At 44.4% G+C, this 20,860-nt stretch overlaps 2 protein-coding genes across 2 annotated transcripts; both read left to right on the top strand.

The window, feature by feature from the left end:
* Positions 1–4,810: 4,810 nt before the first annotated feature.
* On the top strand, positions 4,811–6,445 carry her8.2 (hairy-related 8.2). The gene is made up of 4 exons (XM_072474582.1): positions 4,811–5,019; positions 5,128–5,223; positions 5,344–5,422; positions 5,682–6,445. Exons 1-4 carry the CDS (start codon positions 4,957–4,959, stop codon positions 6,161–6,163), a joined length of 720 nt encoding a protein of 239 aa, XP_072330683.1. The 5' UTR covers positions 4,811–4,956; the 3' UTR covers positions 6,164–6,445.
* An 8,248-nt stretch (positions 6,446–14,693) lies between these two features.
* LOC140389928 (transcription cofactor HES-6-like) lies at positions 14,694–16,583 on the top strand. Its single transcript, XM_072474581.1, has 4 exons — positions 14,694–14,837; positions 14,965–15,051; positions 15,140–15,221; positions 15,394–16,583. Exons 1-4 carry the CDS (start codon positions 14,757–14,759, stop codon positions 15,837–15,839), a joined length of 696 nt encoding a protein of 231 aa, XP_072330682.1. The 5' UTR covers positions 14,694–14,756; the 3' UTR covers positions 15,840–16,583.
* Positions 16,584–20,860: the final 4,277 nt, after the last annotated feature.

Here is a 20,860-nt window from a genome sequence, read left to right as displayed (position 1 = left end):
CAGGCTTCTTGTGCATCCCAATTTAAATTGACTCACCACTGACGGTCGCACCTTCAGTTACCTAGGCCCAGAACTCTGGAATACCCTCCCTACACTTACATAGATACATTCACAGAAGGTAGGAGCAGGAGGAGGCCTTTTGGCCCTTCGAGCATGTTCCGCCATTCATCATGATCATGGCTGATCATCCAACTCAATAGCCTAATCCTGCTTTCTCCCCATAGCCTTTGATCCCATTCTCCCCAAGTGCTATATATCCAGCCGCCTCTTGAAAATATTCAAACTTCTGCCTCCCTATCTCACCTTCCTCCCTTAAGACACTCCCCTTAAAACCTACCTCTGTGAACAAACTTTTGTCATCAGTCCAAATGTCTCTCTATGTTGCTCGGTGTCTTACTTTGTTTTGTAATGTTCTTGTGAAACACCTTAGGACATTTAATTATGTTAAAGGTGCTGTATAAATATAAGTGTCAGTTATTGATATGGAAGAGCCACAATGCCTGTTTTATTCCCAGGAATGTGATTCCCAGGTGTGTTTAAATAATTGCAGAACAAGCAGCACAGTGGTGCAATGGTTAGCACTGCTGCCTCATGGCGCCGAGGTCCCAGGTTCGATCCCAGCCCTGGGTCACTGTCTGTGTGAAGTTTGCACATTCTCCCTGTATTTGTGTGGGTTTCACCCCCACAACCTAAAGATGTGCAGTGGTAGTTGGATTGGCCATGCTAAATTGCCCCTTATTTGGAAATAATGAATTGGGTACTCTAAATTTATTTTTAATTTTTTTTTAAAAAATTAATAAATAAATAGCTGCAGAACATTGGCAGACCAACCAACTGTTTTATGCTTCAAGATTCTTGCTGAATTTTACATATTGCAAACACAGTACTAATGATGGGGCCACTTCTTCCAGGCTGCTCCGCTTAAGCAGGGCTTGACTGCAGTGTGAAAGTGACATTCAGGTGGTTGTTTCAACCACCGGATCACATTTTTGAGTGGGGGTGGAGGGTGTGGAAGGCGACTGCCTACAGAAAGGGGAAGCAAGACCTGGTTTGGAAGAACCAGTAGGGATGACAGGCCAGTTGCTTTTCCAAAATGCTGACTGGCCCGCCGTGTATTTGCAGCATACTTTGTTCCCCAGCAACTGGGACTCTCTGCACATGGTTAAAGATTCTCCAAAATGGAGTGATTATCATTGGACCACACATAGACCAGAGCAACTCTCCCCATTTCTGGGCCATTAGACATCAAAACGTAACAATTGGGTTGATTTGAAAGTGTTGGATTCAATTCACATTTTTAACACAGATAATTATTACATGGCAACCCCCCCCCCCCCCCCGGTTTTCTTTTCGCCAATCGCATTTACATGTGTTAATATGATCTAGTGTCATTTTCTAAAAGAAAAGGTTGTTTTTACACGGAAGGAAGAGAATGGAGGCCCTGGGGCACGTGTTGATCTGATCAGATGGAATGAATGAATTCATCATAAAAGCGACAGGGTTCTTTCTGTCTGTAATCGCGCTGTTCAGTCTTGTGTGGGGCGTTGTGGTAAAACCCAAATGAGGATCAATTCATGAAAAAGGAGCGTTAACGCGTTTAGAAAAGACCCGCAGTGTAACCTTCAGCTTCTGGGCGTGGGAAGGAGTCCGAACAATGCCGGGTCAGGAGATGTCGCATCGCACAGTCCCACCGCCTGAGTAGGATGTTACGGTATGTTCTCTGCGCTGCCTTTTAAAAGCACTTTGTGCACCCGCCGTGGGAATCTGATGCGACAGATGGGAAAGGGCGGATTGTTTGAATGCATCGCCTATAAACGAGTCCCAAGGTACAACGAGCTGCTGGGGGGTTGGGAGGGAGGAGGGGGGGGGGGGGGGGGCTAGCACGACTCAGAAGAGTCTCATAGAAGGATTTTTTTTATTGCAGATGCATCACATACATTAAGATTGATGAATAACAACATTAATTTGTGTTGGAGGGCAGCATTTCAAAATGAGAAACCAGGCCATTTGGGAGGGAGAACAGGAAGCACTCTCATGCAGAGTCCAGTTAGTGGAAATCTGGAGCTCCCGGGGCACAGGGTTTAGGACACTTGAACTGTTGGACTGTTTGAGACTGACTGCTTTCTGTTGTCCTGTGGGTAAATGGTCAGCCAATGGGGAGCGGGCTCGACGGGCTGAATGGCCGACGACTCGAAGGAATAAGTCATTTAAAAAAAATTGGCATCGTCCAGGTAAATGGTGAGATGTGTCTATAGTCTGTAACATGTGATACAGGGGGGGGGGTAATATTACTGACCTCCCCGAATGAAAAAAGCGTTAGAAAATCTATTAAAAATTAAAATATATCAAATGGACAAAAAAAAGTAGGTTGGGTTGAGTAAATACGAACATGTAATCGTGGTGAATGATGCAAGAGTGTACCGGTTGCCATGGTGCTTAAACTGGGGTCACGCCATCCAGAAGGATGCACCTTATGGTCCACATCCACTCGCTGCACAGCGCTGTCTCCGCAGTTAATCTGGACGGTTGTTAGGAAATATTGTGAAAGGAGGTTATTGTTCTGAAGAATTTCCCACGTTCGTCCAAGCGCCTGGCAGTCGCGTGTCTTAAGGCAAACAGGATCGCTGCGGAGTATTCCCCCCCAAAAAAACTCTGCAGTGAATGAATGGGCATCTGCCCCAGTATCTGGGTCACAGTCCGAGCTCCTCCACACACAAAAAAAACCACACTTCCCGCCGCTTCACAGAGTGCCATGGACATTTTTTCCAAGTTTATTTTTTAAAACGCAGACTTACAAGAACAGGGAGAGATCTCCACTCCTCAGAATGGTCAGATTAACCTTCTGTCCGATGCGCCTGTTACAAATGAAACCCAGAACCTGCAAAGCAATAATAGTTTGAATAATTGAATACACTTCAGAGTTTAAAATACAAGAACTGCATTTGTAATGGGGGAAACAAATGCAAAGTTGTTTTTCCTTGCAGTGTGACCGATTCATCCTAAGGCAATCCCCCATCCAGTGTGGTATCATTCATGATTTCTGCAGGTAAATGCTGATGGCCAACAAAATCGTGCAGTTTCGCACAATTTCCTTAACAAATATACCAGGCGGGTGGGTGGGCAAGGGACTGGGGCGGGTTGGTTTTAAAATAACGGAAATGTGAATGCCTCCACATAACAGATATTGCAGCAAAACCAAGCACAGAGCATTACAGTATGTGCACGGGCAGCACGGGGCAGCACGGTAGCACAAGTGGATAGCACTGTGGCTTCACAGCGCCAGGGTCCCAGGTTCGATTCCCCGCTGGGTCACTGTTTGTGCGGAGTCTGCACGTTCTCCCCGTGTCTGCGTGGATCCCCTCCGGGTGCTCCGGTTTCCACCCACAGTCCAAAGACGTGCAGGTTAGGTGGATTGGCCATGATAAATTGCCCAAAAAAGGTTAGGAGGGGTTATTGGGTTACGAGGATGGGGTGGAAGTGAGGGCTTAAGTGGGTCGGTGCAGACTCGATAGACCGAATGGTCTCCTTCTGCACTGTATGTTCTATGTTCATTCAGACACACAGAATACAAAATATTTTACAATGCTCATCAAAATTGCAGACTTTTAAAAAAACAACCAACTAGCCACAACCATCAAAACCACAGCACAGTGAGATGTGGGTGTTTGGTCAGTGAAGCGATTCTCCAGTTGGGGTTGGACTAGCCTCTGCCTTGGTTTAACTAGCTTGTAGTTCCGAGCATCGCAGATCCAGGGATGAAAGGTTTGCAGAGGTCGGCGAATGGGGAAGAGCGCGACTTCCTGGAAGTGCACACCGTGGCACAAGGAAGCAGCAGCAAACTCACCTCAAGCGGCCTGTCCTCTAACCGCGGGGGCGCTGACCATCTACAAACATGCACCAGCAACATGCTGTATTCTCTGGTTCACAGGGAAAGGAAGATCTGAAGAAAATATTAATTTCCAGCCAAAAGTTGTTGATTCAAAAAATATTTTTTTTTAAAGGCCATAATCATTGTAAAAACAACATTAATATCCAGTTCTAACCACACAGTTGGTATGTTGTGTGGCTTCATTGCAAACGGTCCTCCCAATAGGCTGAAAATTCATCCGGGAAATGTAGTTTGCAGCGCAGTCTAAATATGGAAGTGTTTTTTTTAAATGGCACTTGTGAAATAGGTCTCACCTGAGAAACAAAATGAGCAATTCTCAATCCTACTGAAGAGCTGACTCCAAAAGGCAATAAATACATTGATAGTTACAAGGGTGGGGGTGGTCTATCCGAAGCATTGTTAAAAGTAAACCACACTGTTTCAAAAGCAGGATACAGTAACGTTCAAGAAAATGCAAAGGATACGGGATCACTGTACTCCCATCCATAGTGAACAGAGAAGAAAGTCCTGACAATGCAACTGGGAAAACGATACAGGCCTAAATAAGAACTCAAAGCAACAGCTGTCAATGGAAAGGGCGGATGCATTTCATGTTTTTGCAGTTACAGAATTGACACCATTCATCGCAGTGAAAGGGGGACGGGGTTCCCAGGTGTAACAGGAGTAACACCGTCTCATTTCTCACTGTAAGTCAAATCCATGGGAATGTGGGGAGAGGTGATTTAAAGAAGCATGCGAACTGCTCGCAGTGCTGAAGGGTAGATTGGGCTGGAAGAGATTCCTGGCCTTAGCCATCTGTCGCTCTTTGGGCGGGCAGGCTGGCCATTGAGTGTGAGCAGTGAGCTGTCACTTGTTGATTGATGGACACTCGCCTCTGGCCGCGACCCCAAGTGTGGGAAAGTGGCTGAGCGGAGGAACTCACGCATTCACATGCTAATTCGCGGATATAAATAGAAGTTCAGCAGCGAGCGAGAAGACACCACAGCTTCAGACTAGCTTGAAACCAGCTCGCATCTTGCAAGCAAATCTTCCTCCCAGACTTGTAGGTCGGTGGGAGAAAAACAAAAATGACTGCCACAACCTTTCGCAGCAACGTGGATAAACTCTCCAGCGCCAAAGAGGAACGGAAGGTAAGAGAAGTTGCGCCGTCAGCCGAGTTGCTTTGGGAAGCTGGAAAATGGGATTCACTGAGATTTGGCCTTTGGCATTTGCTTATCCCGTCTGCTTCTGTCCCGCAGCTAAGGAAGCCTTTGATCGAGAGAAAAAGACGAGAACGGATCAACAACTGCCTGGATCAACTGAAGGAAACAGTAGTTGGTGCCTTCCGCCTGGATGTAAGTGCAGGATTTGCTCTCCCATTCCTCCCTCTGCCTTAACTTAAACGCATTGCTGCTGGCATTAATTTAAACTTGATGGCAAGGAGAATATAACAACATCTATTCATTACCTTCCAGCAATCAAAACTCGAAAAGGCAGACATTCTCGAAATGACAGTGAAACACCTTCAGAATGTTCAAAACAGCAGGATGATTGGTGAGTTTCACTTACCCAGCTGTTATTTTATGATATTCGGAGTAAAGTATCACAGCACAAAGTTTTATGAAGATGGGTAAGGAATGGCTATAAAAGATTAAATGTGATCCTATACTGTAATAAAGACAGCTTGGAGCAGGGTGTTTAAAATTAGTTCGTGCTAAGATTGTGTTGAATTTGGGATAGCTGTACAATTGGGAAGTGGAAAGCCATCAGTTCGTTGATCCAATACTCATCATTGTTCGTCACTTTATTTTAGCCGATACGAAGATTGGACTGGAAGCTCAGCAGAGATACAGCGCTGGCTACATCCAGTGTATGCACGAAGTTCACAACCTGCTCTTGACCTGCGATTGGATGGATCAAAGCGTCGGGGCGCGGTTGTTGAATCACTTACTCAAGTCGCTGCCTCGATCGAGCGAAGATCCCCGTCAGGCCAGACTGAAGGCGCCCACGGGTAACCTCCAACCTGCTCAGGTGCAACTCCCGGCGGCGAGCCACGGCAACGTGCCCGCAGTCAACGCCGCTTCCTCGGGAGCCGTGGATTCATTCGCTCGCTCGTCTCCAGACCAAATCTCCCATCCTGGATTTAAAGCGGTCGGGAAAAGCATGGAACAATTTCCAATTCCGACAGCAAACCTTCAGCAAGCTGCCAGCTCTCCTACCCAACAGCTCCAAGAAGACTTGTCCTTAATGCACCATCCATCGGTTGCGTCCTCAGACGTGTGGAGACCCTGGTGAAGGGACTGTCCGATTCCTCTAAATATTAGACTTTCCTTATGTATCTCATAGATATGCTTCTCGAAACACTTCCGGGCAAATCCTGTCCCTTATGTGTGCTAAAACAGAGTACTTCACGCTGAAGGGTGCTTATCTGTAGCCTGTATTCTAGAAGGCGTTTACAATGTTGTATTCAATGAAATACACCTAATTTATTTGATAGTGAGTTGTTTGCGGGCTTTTTACTTTCCCCTGTTGTGTTTATATTGCAATTAACGACTTATTAATAAACCTTAAAAACAAGTTTGTGTGTCATTCTGTAACAAGTGTTGAAACTTTGCCCGTCCCTCCTTGCGATCAGTTTCAACTCCGGACTAACCCTTTAACTGCCTTAAGAAAACACTCTGGCCTTTCGAGATGCTGTGAAGTTAATAGGTGACAGGAAACCTCCCCTGTAGTTTAACAGCAAAAATGTTTCCTCTAACATAGTCATCGCAGGCGAAACCTTTAAGAGCAACACCATGCAAGTTATAAAATGTGATCTAATTTTATGTCATTGGTAAAACATTTACATTGAAGTTTGAAAATGGCTAAGTTTACAAATATTTCGGGGGGACAGACCGGTTTGAATCTGGAACGCTCATTTTCAAATTGATCTCGTTGGCCATTTGGATCTAACTTTACACCCAATCAAACGACGACTTCAAAGGCCCCGTGTTAGACATGCAAGGCGTGGAGGAGACGGTGGTAATTTAGTCGGCAGCTTCTCTTCAGAGGTTTAACAACAATAGCGAGAAACACATGTGGCCCGATTGCCCGTTCATAAAACTGGGAGAGGTCAGTAAATGGTAACATGCCACAGAAAGACAATAGGCTGTGCTGCTCATAAACAAAACATCACGCCGGTGCTAATAGAGACTTCAGAAGATTCTCCAATCGTCGTGTACATGTTTTGTATCGCTGTGATCTTTGGAGGGTGAAAGCTGTCGCTTTTAACATGGATACTTTGGAAGGAAGTTTCCCACGGTCGTAAGGCGGCAAACAAGCAGAGCATAAAACAACTCATTTGTGAATGTATTTAAGATTGCAAGTCCCGTTTCGTCTACCATTTCAGCCACCCTCTTTTGTGCACCAGGCCCTGAATTAGAACCCCCCCCATCCCTATCATATACTAAAACAAAACATTTCCCCCCCTAATTTTCAGTGCCCATCCTGCCCCGTGCCAAGTACATCAATAGCGGCCAATGGCAGACACCGCTTGGCACTGCAGCAGGATCTTTCTTAGTTAAGTCCAAACGCATTCGAGCGGAAATAGCAATGGGAACAGCGGCTTAATGTGGGAACAGCAAGTTTGATGAATGTGGCACCATGTTTTTTGATAGAAATACAACTACGAATGTGATTCCGCCAGGATGCTTAATCATTCAGACTGCATAGTAATGAGAAGTCTGTAGAAATGATTTTTTCTTAGATGCATTGTATTATCTAAAACGATTTAAACGCCTGGCTCTTTGCTTGAAAAAAATTGACCTTAAAAACTTCAAAGTGCTAAATGCATTTTTCAAACCCTGGGTTTTCCACATTATTTATTTAATGTGGAAATCCATTTAGTTTATTATCTTAATTTTCCATCAGGCGTGCGGAGCATCACTAAATACATTCAAAAAGAGCAAGTTGAAAGAAATTATACTGAGCACCAATTTAGGAATCTTATTAAGAGGCGATCCATCACCTGGATTTACAGATTAGAACAGGAATGGAAAAGGCAAAATAGAGTGGATGCTGGAAGACTGAAATAAAAACAGAAAATGCAGGACTTTCTCAGCCAGTCTGCCAACGACCTGAGCTGTTGACAATGTTTCTCGATCCAATCATGCTGCCGGGCCTGTTGAGTTAGTTCTGGAATAGAACAGTGTTGTGTGCCACCCCAACCAGATTGAGATATGTTTCCCATATCCTACAGGCAGCATGGTAACATAGTGGTTAGCACAATTGTTTCACAGCTCCAGGGTCCCAGGTCCGATTCCCGGCTTGGGTCACTGTGCGGAGTCTGCACATCCTCCCTGTGTGCACGTGGATTTCCTCCGGGTGCTCCGGTTTCCTCCCACAGTCCAAAGATGTGCAGGTCAGTTGGATTGGCCATGCTAAATTACCATTAGTGTCCAAAATTGCCCTTAGTGTTGGGTGGGGTGACTGGGTCATGGGGATAGGGTGGGGGTGTGGTCTTGGTACACAAGAGCAGGTGCAGACTCGATGGGCCGAATGGCCTCCTTCTGCACTGTAATTTCTATAACATCTATAAGGATCAAAAGGATGTTTGCCAAACATTTGTTTAGAGCCCAGGAGATTTCTACATCAGTGTACAACTGGCACTTTAAACGCCCACATTGAAGAATTGATCACCAGAGGAAACATTCAACTGATCAAAAATAGCAAATTGGAAACGATAATAAATGTTGTTGTTAATGCGACACACAGACTCCCATAAATCACTTGTCAAGAGTAACACCAGAGAATATAATTCTATTTGCAGTACAATATTAAAAGGAAACAAGGAGTGAATAGGGGGCAAAGTAGAAGTGAATAAACAATATAGAAAATAATGCGTGTGTGATACAGAAGTTTGTGGATGACACGAAGATTAGCAGGGTGCTTAATAGTGAAGAAGAAGGTCTTAGGTTGCAGGAAGATATAGACGGGTTGGTCAGATGGGCAGATCATTGGCAGATGGAATTTAATCCGAAAAAGTGAGAGGTGCTGCACTTTGGAAGGAATAACAAGACAAGGGAGTATTCATCGAGATTTGCGATGATGCTACCAGGACTTGATGGTGTGAGTTAGAAGGAGAGGCTGGATAGGCAGGGACTGTTTTCCCTGGTATGTAGGAGGCTGAGGGCTGATCTTATAGAGGTCTATAAAATAATGAGTAGCAGTGATAAGGTAGATTAGTTGACATCTTTTCCCAAAGGTAAAGGAGTCTAGAACTAGAGGGCATATGTTTAAGGTGGGAGAGGAGAGATACAAAAGAGAGCAGCAGCAGGGTAGCACAGTGATTAGCACTGTCACTTCACAGTGCCAGGGTCCCAGGTTAGATTCCCAGCTGGGTCACTGTCTGTGTGGAGTCTGCACGTTCTCCTCGTGTCTGGGTGGGTTTACTCTGGGTATCCAAGCTTCCTCCCATTAATCCCGAAAGACATGCAGTCAGGTAATTTAGACATTCTGAATTCTCCCCCAGTGCACCCGTACAGGCGTGGGAATGTGGCGATTCAGGGCTTTTCACAGGAACCAAATTGCAATGTAAGCCTACTTGTGACAATAAAGATTATTATTATTTTTTATTATTATTAATAAAAAGAGGGGAAATTTCTTCACACAGAGGGTGGTGAGCATCAGGAACGGTGCAGTGGTAGAGGCAGGTACGATTTTGTCTTCTAAAAAAAGTTAGATAGTTACATGGGCAGGGTGGGTATAGAGGGATATGGACCAAATGCGGGCAAGTGGAACTAGCTTAGTGATAAAAACTGGGCGGCATGGCCAAGCTGGGCCAAATGGCCTGTTTCCATGCTGTAAACATCTATGACTCTATGATGAATGGCAGGACACTAGGAAGCTCAGAGGGATCTTGGGGTGTGTGTCCACAGATCCCTGAAGTCGACAGGACAGGTTAATAGGGCAGTTAAGAAGGCAAACTGGATACTTGCCTTTATCAGTCGTGGCATATATTATTCTTTTAAAGTCATCTACGGGATGTGGGCATCACTTGTTAGGTCAGCATTTATTGTCCATATCCAGTTGCCCTTCAGAAGGTGGTAACGAACCACCTTCTTGAAATGCTGAAGTTCCTGAGGCGCAGGTATACCCACAGCACTGTTAGGACAGAGTTCCAGGATTTTGACTCAGTAACAGTGAAGGAAAGGCAATATATTTCCAAGTTGGGATGGTGGGTGACTGGAGGGGAACATCCAGCTCGTGGGGTTCCCGGGTATTGCTAATCCTGCCCTTCTAGATGGTAGTGGTCGTGGGTTTGGAAGGTGCTGCCTAAGGAACCTTGGCGGATTACTGCACTGCATCTTGTACATGGTATACAAGACTGTCACTATTCATCGGTGGCAGAGGGTTTGATTGTTTGTGGAAGGGGGTTGCATCAAGCAGGCTGCTTTGTCCTGGATGGTGTCGAAATTCTTGAGTGTTGTTGGAGCTTCACTCATCCAGGCAAGTGCAGAGTGTTCCATTGACACTGGCTAGTCTAGTTCAGTTTCTGATCAATGGTAACCCCCATGATATAGATTGTGGGGGATTCAGCAATGGTAATGCCATTGAATGTCAATGGACGATGGCTCGATCCTCTCTTGTGGGAGATGGGATTAAGGGTTATGGTGTTCGGGCCAGAAAGTGAAGCTGAGTCCACAAAAGATCAGCCATGATCTCATTGAATGGTGGAGCAGGCTCGAGGGGCCAGATGGCCTACTCCTGCTCCTAGTTCTTATGTCATTGCCTGGCACTTGTGTGGCGCAAATGTAACTTGCCACTTGTCAGTCCAAGCCTGGATATCCACAAACATCCCCACTTTTGACTTTATGTTGGAAGGCATGTCATCGTTAGAGCAGAGAGGTTATGTTAGAGCTGTACAAAACTTTGGTTCGGCCACAGCTGGAATTCTGTGTACAATCTGGTCGGCTCACTATAGAAAGGATGGTATTCCACTGGAGGGGAGATGCACCAGGGTGTTGCCTGGGATGGAGCATTTGAGCTACAAAAGGCAGTTGGGTAGGTTCAGGTTGTTTTCTTTAGAACAGAAAGGCTGGGGCGGATTGGAGGAATTGACTGAGGTGTATAAGATTATGACGGGGTATGTAGAGGGTGGATAGGAAGCAGCTGTTCCTTTAGTTGAAGGGTGAATAACAAGAGGGCCTAATTTTCAGGTGAGGGGCAGGAGGTTTAGAGGGGATTTAAGGAAACAGTCTGGAATGCACTGCCTGCGAGGTTAGTAGAGGCGGACAACCTCACAACTTTTAAAAAGTACGTGGATGAGCACTTGAAATCTCATAAGCTTCAAGGCTATGGACCAAGAGCTGGAAAGTGGGATTAGTGTGGATTTAGTGCAGTTTCGTCGGTGCCTCTTGTGCACTATATGACTCTTTGAATGTAAAAACATTATAGTCGTATTCTGGTGAAATAGTCCCCCACACATTGTAGTCAGGTTTGATGTCTGCAAACACTTTTTAAATCGCCTTTCCGAGCTGCCCTTTAACATGAAAATTTTGGCATATATTCTGTGTTTGCAATTCCAATAAATGAGGGTAAGTGCTAGTTAAAGTTTGTTTTAGAAAGTTGATCTGACCGGTGCTTTCATGCAAATGAGGAACGATTGCGATTCAAATCTTTTTTTTTACAAAAAGGCAGAGCTTGCAACAGGTTTACCTCAGAAAGCAGAGTAAAACGTTAGATGAGCGAGAGTATTAACAGAAGCACCCACATGACGAAAGAATGGTGTTCATTTCGGATGTTTAATAATATTGACGCAAATATTATAGCCCATGAAACGACTAAGCTTAAAATGACATATGTTGTCTGATGATACTGTTGTGGTGATTGTCGGTTTGGAATCAGGTAGAGTACACTGAGATCAGACTCTTTCACTGAACGTGGTTAACCTTGTTGAGAATACATTTGCATGGAAATGAAAGCTTTGGCGGTTGCAGCACATAATTGAATTGTAGAGAACATCGCCGACCTTTCCCTCAATTGTCCTGCGTACTTTTAGTTCCATGAAGTGTTATATATAATGTCCCCTGATATGAACAGAGGGAGAACAAAATCCACATCAGTGGGCGAAATCTCTCGGAATTTTTAACCACAATGATACCATACACGACGTGTGTGAGTGATGGAGAGTTGGGGGAGGTGGGATAAAGTGGCCTTGGCCTTGCCTCGCCTTTCCGTTATCCAGACTGGCTTTCCTTTACACACACTGTGTATAGTCGGGGAGGACGGTAAAACCGAACAGAAAACCCGTGATCCATCCTATTCCACTGCTCCGGGACTGCTTCTGTTAAAATACATGAAACCCTTCCAACATTCAGCGACACAATTCGAAAAATTTACTCCCTTCTCATAATGTTTCGAGTTGGATTTATCATCGCATGTCAGTTGACATGTTGTTGAAATATTCCTGCAGCGGTGCATGCTTCTCAACCATTAGATTCTAATCCCTGTCCATAGTCAGGTTTATATTCAAACCCTTCTCCAAACACTGACTTGCCACCATTTAAACATTCAGATCATTCCCGGGAGGGGGGGGTGACACTAACACAGATGAGGCACATAAATGGACCAATGTTAGCGAATCACAGCGAATCATTCCGTTATGATCCCACTGCCATCGCATCCGAGTTGTTTGAAAACAGAAAAGAGACACAGCCTCGCAGATGCAACTTTGCAGGCACCCCCCGTAACTTATTTGGTGGGAGGCACACAGCTCCCTCTATTATCAGAATTATTTCTCAAGCCAACCATTCTTGAATACTGATGAAATATATTGAAAGCCAGAATCGGGGACGCCTGTTCGGTCGAAACAAAAGATCCCAACGACAGCTGCAAGATTCACTGACCAGGTTGCATAATGATTGAGCCCAATTACGCTCGTGGCAAGCAGCCAAACCTTTTTTTTTCTCCTCCAAAATTAAAGCTCCGAATTGTAACCTTCATGCCCGCTGTGGAATTTATTTCATCTCGTCACCAACTTCTCGAATCATGGCCTGAAAAGTCCATAAAACTAATTACCACTCGAGGCGTTTTTACAGCCTGGGCTCCCGACGAAACTATTGCTTTGTTTTGAACAGTACATAACTTGTTAGATCTCACGAAAGAGTGACTCAATACAAAATATCCCCACGGTTTTAGTCAGATTAACCTATCTGATAATGGGTGGTGTGCTAATATTAATTTATTGAGCATTTAAGCGTTTTAAAGCAGATACCATGATGTCTGCGCACCATCTTTGTTTGTGTTGCTGCTTTTTGTCTGTAGGCATCAGAAGAACTGCACACATGTCAGCAACAATGTAAGGTCTTCCACCGCGACACTAAACATGTAAAGTGAACATGAACTCAATCGGCAAGACGTCACATGGCCGAGAGCATTTAGCTCAGCGTATATGTATATCTGTAATGTAATATATATATGCAGTATAGAGCTAAACAATTCCCAGTTGATATGATACCGTCCCTAGTCCTAACTAACTAGCCCCCGCCAGAGGATTTCACTGCAACTTTAAAGAGACTGTGTGGTAGAAACACAGAGTGAACGAGCACCAGACTCTGGGCAAATGCAAAGACATTCCTATTGTATTCCGGTAAAACATTCCCATACAAATTGCAAACAGTCACCTTTGAGGCTATTTCTAAAGTATGCAAAACACTTTTTCTCCTTTTCAGGCGTTTTCTTTAGAGTGGGAATGCTGGACAATATTGTGTGTGTTTACTATTCTAATAAAACAGGATAACTGCGAGTTAAAAGGGGGCGATTTACATAATTGATCTGACAAGAGTGTAATTTTTTAAAATAGAGGATAAATGACTTATGCTGATTGTGTATCCAGCAAATCACTTTTTGCAGAAACCAGTGCAGGGAGAAGGGTTGGATGGATGGACTTTGGATATAATAAATATGACAGATACACGCTAACCAGCATTAAAAGACGAAAACAAATGAAGCAAAGGCTAACACCTGTCGCTTGCTCTTTAGGGATGGAATAATGTTCTTACTTGATTCATTCTGGCGAGAAGGCTACAGCTGCTGTCAGCATCATATTACATTACACCTAAATTGTGTCCTAGTGTGGGGCTGGGCAAAAAATAACTAATTTTTTTAGCATTTCATACAGAGCTCCAGTTTTTTTAAAAGTTGACCCTCAGAAATCAACATTAATGATCAAGTTATGGCATCACATCCTATATAACCGTGATCTTTTCTCCTGGTACCAAGTGTAGTTGTACCTGTTTATATGTGGGGTGCATTATTTACACGGCACTTCAGTGGCCCTGCTTTGAAGTGTAAAAGATGAGACACCATACCTGTCTCTGTCTGAAGCTGGACCATTTTTTAATCCAGTAAATAGTTCAGCCTATTTTTTAATTTTATGGAATTGACCAGAAATTAATAGTTAACGCTAATGTGAGAACACCGCGGCGTTATTTGTCGTTTTTTATTTTTTTGGGGGGGTATAAAAATATTTTTTAATGTACAGTCGATTTCTGTTTGGGTGCAATTGCATAACAAGTAGCTTTAAAAGTCCCCATTGCTCACGTGGTCTGCCAGAGGCTGACAGCAGGCAGTGCAGCAGCCTTGAGCAGCACACAAAGCGCCGCCTCTCTATTGGGTAAGCTAATGGACTGTAGGCGTCCCCGGGATACGCCATTCCTCAGTCATTCAAATGCAATCGCCAGGGTATAAATAGAGAGATTGCCAAAGGCAGGCTGGAGTGAATAAAAAAAGGAGAACTATACGGCTCACAGCTGCTATCGAAACGTGTTTCGGGTGGGAGGTGTGTGTGTGTGTGTATTTTTTGAGGGGGCGGGGTGGGGAGGAGGAGGTTGTTGGTATCTTAAACAACATGGCTCCATCGTGCAAACCCAGCAAGCACGGTTGTGCCAGGGATGAAGGGGACTATTACACAGTCAAAGAAGATCGGAAGGTAAATCGGTGCACTCGCGAGCAGAGAGAGAGAGGCAGCGTTAAATCGCCGGCTCTTGTCATTGTGTTTGGTGTTCGAGCCAGCAGCGTTCTAAACCCTGTGCCCTTTCCTCTCTTTGGATTTCTAGACTCGCAAGCCACTGATCGAGAAAAAGAGACGAGCCCGCATTAACGAAAGCTTGCAAGACCTCCGGCTGATCTTGGCGGATACGGAAGTGAGTTTTTAAGGCTGTGCTGATTGGGGGGGGGGGGGGGTGCTTGAGATTTCAGTCATGATTTTAAAAATGTGTTAAATATTCTCAGCTGCAGTCGAAAATGGAGAACGCGGAGGTGCTGGAGATGACCGTGAAACGTGTCCAGAACATACTTCGCAACAGAAATGCGGGTGAGTACAGTTTTGAGATCTCCTCCCCTGTGGCGGGGAGGCACCGAGTGCCTGCTTGCTGCTGCACAGCCTGATCCAGGCGACCATTATAGCTTCAGTGGTGATTGTGGCGATGCAGAGCAACCCTAACTCTCTCTGGCCCCCCCCCCCCCATTTTTTTTGTCGTTTGCAGAAACAGACCGGTTTAACCAGGAAGCGAACGAGAGCTTTGCAGCTGGTTACATCCAGTGCATGCATGAAGTGCACACTTTCGTCTCGAACTGCCCGGGGATCGACTCCGCGGTGGCCGCCGAGTTGCTGAACCACCTCTTGGAGTCTATGCCGTTGAGCGAAGACCACTTTCAGGATTTACTGGGCGAACTGATGGCTGAAAGCGGCCCCGGGGTATGGCGTGGGCCTGACGATGTGTGCCATTTATTGGTGTCCCCCGGAGGTGGTATCCAGACCAGCCCCTCGGCACTGTCTCCGGCTTCCAGCGATGATCTGTGCTCCGACCTAGATGAAGCGGATTCGCCTACTGCTGGACAGAGTCCCCTGTTGCAAGAAAAAGTTGATAACTGTAGGACAGAAAGCACGTCCCCTGTAATGTATTCAAAATCAGTCTGGAGGCCGTGGTAACTCAATGGACCCGAGAGAAATTACAAAGCTACCTAGTTTGAATCAGACATTGGTTCTTCCCGTTTTAAGAGCCAGTAGCAAGTTATCACTACCTTCAATGAACAATATTGAGTGTGCAACAAATGCCGTAATGTGTTTAATGGGAAAATATGGTTAAAGAAAGTGAACGAAAAATAGCACTGGGAATAACACCAAACAATGGGCCGATATCCTATATTAAAGCTTAGCTGTTTTAGATACTGTCAGACATTTCTAATGGCATTAGCGTCTCCAGGTAAAGAGGTATCCGGGTTTCTTAGTAACAGAAAATTGAAACAAAGCGCTTCTATAAAGAAAGACATGTAACCTTTTTTTAAAAACATTTTTGAGTGGTAATATACTCGTGCACACATGAATGAACATGTAAACATTCTACTGACTATTCCCTTAAAGGGATTGATTTAGAGCAAGAATTATTGGTAACAGGGTCCACAGTTTCATCCTTCAGTGAAGGAAGACAGACTGAATTAGAATTGTGCAAGGAAAAAAAGGTTAGATGTAAATGTTCTTGTTAATTCTAGGGAAATGCCTTTAGGAAACAAATGTACCTGATCCTGTGTTTCCAAGCACAGTTACATTTGAAATGTTATGCTAGCACATTAACCTGAGTGTTTGTTTTCTAATTGTATGTTCATTTGTGTGTTGTGCAAGTGGAATTTTATTATGTTTTGTGATTTAAATAAACTTTTACCACTTGTTAAAGAATGACTTAATTGCTGACCGATAAATACACACTTTGTTCCTTTGCCATTGAAGGAAATACAGATACAAAGGCTCTTCTCTTGTTCTATGTAGAACTATACCACTGGAATTATGTAGTCTTGACATTTTGCAAGATCGCTATTATTTGAAAACATTCTTCCATTTGCCATGGTCCTCAAGCTAAGCACCAAATTAAAATCCCTTAAGGTGCCAGGATGTATGTATATCACTTACTTTCGAACTGAGATACAGTTACCATAATAGATATTTTTCCAGCAAGGGTTGAAATGTTATTTGCTAAACATAAACTAGGCCGTGCAATCAAATAACTAGGTTCCAGAAGTTCTCAAATAGTTTATTCAGGAATTAAATGCTATCTATCTAACAGAAGCCCAAGTCCCAATTATGAAATAATAGGACTTCGAGATCACTGATGCTAGTAGGTTGTGATAACCTTTTGTTTGAATTGACTATAATTTAGATGACACTGTGGAGCAGAATGTCCACTGTAGTTTATGCAAATGAGTGTGCACAGTATTTAAGCGTTACCACTTCCACCTCCATGCAAAAGTTTTGAATGTGCATTGACATGACTCCCTCTTTTAGCTCCTCCATTGTTGCTGAATTGTCAGATTTCTCATCTGACATTGAGTATTGGATTAGCAGAAACTTCCTTCAATTAAATGTTGGGAAGACTAAAGCTAATTGTTTTTGGTAGCCACTCTAAGCTTAATTACCTAGCGACCCCCTCCATCCTCTCTCATGAAACAGTCTGAGGTTTCACCAGTCTGCTTGTGTTTGCAACCTTGATGTCATGTTTGATCCAGAGATGAGCTTCCCGCCTCGTATCCATGCCATCATGAAGATCCTATTTTCACCTTTGACATCACCTGACTTGACCTCCATCTCAGCACATCTGTTGCCGAAACCCTTATTCAAGCCTTCATTACCACTAGACTTGACTACTCCATTACACTGCTGGTCTGCTACACTCTAAACTTAAGATCATCCACAATTCTACTGCCCCTGTCTTAGCTTGCAGCAAGTTCTATGCCCCTATCATTCCTGGACTTGCTGATTTACAACTTCCCCAGTCAAGCAATGTCTTAATTTTAAAATTCTCATCCTTGTTTTCAAGCCTCCATGGCTTCACCCATCCCATCTCTGTAATCCCTCCAACCTCACAATCCTCCAATTGGTATCAAATTTCGTTCCTGATCCCACCATTGAGTTCATAATATCCAGAAACATAGATTTATTTCCACAAGGTTGTTTCATGTTGATTTCAACAAAACCTTGAGCAAAACTGCAGTTAATATGGTTCAGGAAACATTCTGGAAATCAGGGTTAATTTGTGAATTTATTTTTGCATGTTTTTATGCTTCGAGAAAATGAACAGCCATAACCTACTCTCAACTGTTACAGAATAGATCCCTAACATTATACCTCCCTAGATCTCTTTTTTAATTGCTCTTCCATTTAATTTGCAATTTTCACTACATGTCTGGTCCACATGCCTGCACATCACACTTCATAAATAACTGACTGAAATTGGTAGATGAAGTATCACAGCCTCATGGAGATGAGCTGGTTTAGTGGGTTAGAATGCAAAACTTCTTTTTTTTTCTCAAATTTAAAATACCAATTCATTGTTTTCCAATTAAGGGGCAAGTTAGCGTGGCCAATCAACCTATCCTGCTCATCTTTTTGGGTTGCGGGGGTGAGACCCACGCAGACATGGTGAGAATGTGAAAACTCCACACAGACAGTGACCTGGGGCTGGGATCAAACCCGGTTCCTCGGCGTCGTGAAAAATGCAAAACTTCTATAACACACTTTTGTTCCACAGCAGGTGCCATTTTTAATTTTAAAGTTGTATGTATTTTATTATATTTTAAGCTTCATTACATGATTAAAAGCATACATTAATGATAGTTATACTACAGGTACACAGCTAAGACAGGCAGCTGTTTAGATTTAATTCATGCAGACCTGAATTATCCTGCTATATATATTTTTTTAAATACCATAAATTTAGAGCCCCAATTCATTTTTTCCAACTAAGGGGCAGTTTAGCATGGCCAATCCACCAACCCTGCACATCTTTGGGTTGTGGGGGGGGTGAAACCCACGCAAACACGGGAGAATGTGCAAAATCCACTCGGACAGTGACCTAGGCCCAGGATCGCACCATGCTGCCCATACTGCTATATCTTAATTCGTCTCCAACCAGGTAAAACAAGAGTCTTTCTCATTGGCATTCAGATGCTGCCTGAACATTAATAAATAGTCCACAGGATAGTCATCTCTCTGCTAACACTAAAATTATAAAATATAAAGCATAAAAACTCCTGAGCTCTTGATGCTGCAGCATGTGAAGCCGAAGTACCCTCGATGACTTAGTCTTTGTCACTTGCTAAATATTAATCTGGGACTTCATAATTGAAGCATATTACATATTTTCAAAATTATTTCATAGGGGGCAGCATGGTGGCGCAGTGATTAGCACTGCTGCCTCACAGTGCCGAGGACCCAGGTTCGATCCTGGTCCCAGGTCACTATTCATATGGAGCTTGCACATTCTCCCCATGTCTGCACCCCCACAGCCCAAAAAGATGTGCAGGGTAGGTGAATTGGCCATACTAAATTGCCCGTTAATTTGAAAAAAAAGAATTCGGTACTCCAAATTTTTTTTTTTTAAATTCCTTCACAGGATGTAAGTGTTGCTGGTGAAGTCAGCGTTTTCATTGTCCATCCCTAATTGACCTTGAGAAGGTGCTGGTGAACTGCCTTTGTGAATCAATGCAGCCCATGTGGTGTAGGTGCTGTGAGGGAAGGAGTTCCAGGATTTTGACCCAGTGACAGTGAAGGAATGGCGATATAGTTCAAGTCAAGATGGTGTGTGGCATGGATGGGAGCTTGCACGGTAGCATAGGAAGTAGCACTGTGGCTTCACAGCGCCAGGGACCCAGGTTCGCTTCCCAGCTTGGGTCACTGTCTGTGCGAAATCTGCATGTTCTCCCCATGTCTGCGTAGGTTTCCTCCGGGTGCTCCGGTTTCCTCCCACAAGTACTGAAAGACATGCTGTTAGGTAATTTGGACATTCTGAATTCTCCCTCTATGTAGCCGAACAGGCATCGGAATGTGGCGACCAGGGGCTTTTCACAGTAACTTCATTGCAGTGTTAATGTAAGCCTACTTCTGACAATAAAGATTATTCAAAATTATTATATGGTGGTGTTCCCATCCATCTGCTGTCCTTGTGCTGCTAGATGGTAGCAGTAATGGGTTGGCAAAGTGCTATCAAAGAGGCCTTGGTGAGTTGCTGCAGTGCATCTTGTAGTTGGTACATACTGCTGCTACTGTGTGTTGGAGGTGAAGGGAGTGGATGGGATGCCAATCAAGTGGGTTGTTTTGTCCAGGATGGCGCTGAGCTTCTTGAATGTTGTTGGAGCTGCACTCATCCAGGCAAGTGGAGTATTCCATCTCGCCTTGTGCCTTGTAAGTGGTGGACAGGCTTTGGGGAGTCAGGGGCGAGCCCTTTGATAGGGTGGCATGGTGGCACAGTGGTTAGCACTGCTGCCTCACAGCTCCAGGGACCCGGGTTCAAGAACGACCTCGGATTAAGGTCTGAGTGGAGTTTGCACTTTCTCCTGTGTCTGCGTGGATTTCCTCCGGGTGCTCCGGTTTCCTCCCACTTTCCAAAGAAGTGCAGGTTAGGTGTACTGGCCATGCTAAATTGCCCTAAGTGTCCAAAAGTTTAGGTGGGGTTACTGGGTTACGGAGATAGGGTGGAGGTGTAGGCTTAAGTAGGGTGCTCTTTCCAAGGGCCGGTGCAGATTCGATTGGCCGAATGGCCTCCTTCTGCACTGTAAATCCTTTTTCCAATTAAGTGGCAATTTAGCTTGGCCAATCCACCTAGCCTGCACATCTTTGTGTTGTGGGGGCGAAACCCACGCAAACACAGGGAGAATGTGCAAACTCCACATGGACAGTGACCCAGAGCCGGGATCAAACCTGGGACCTCGATGCCGTGAGGCAGCAGTGCTAACCACTGCACCACCATGCTGCTCCTGCACTGTAAATTCTATGATTCTATAAGGTGAGTTACTCTGCTCAGAATTCCTAACCTCTGACCTGCTCTTGTAGCCACAGTATTTATATGACTGGTTCAGTTTCTAGTAAATGGTAACCCTCAGGATGTTGTTAGTGGGGGACTTAGCGATGGTAATGCCACTGAATATCAAGGAAAGGTGGTTGGATTATCTCTTGTTGGAGAT

The sequence above is a fragment of the Scyliorhinus torazame genome, chromosome 14, assembly GCF_047496885.1.
Source record: "Scyliorhinus torazame isolate Kashiwa2021f chromosome 14, sScyTor2.1, whole genome shotgun sequence".
NCBI classification, from domain to species: Eukaryota; Metazoa; Chordata; class Chondrichthyes; order Carcharhiniformes; family Scyliorhinidae; genus Scyliorhinus; species Scyliorhinus torazame.
This window is presented reverse-complemented; position numbering and strand designations above follow the sequence as displayed.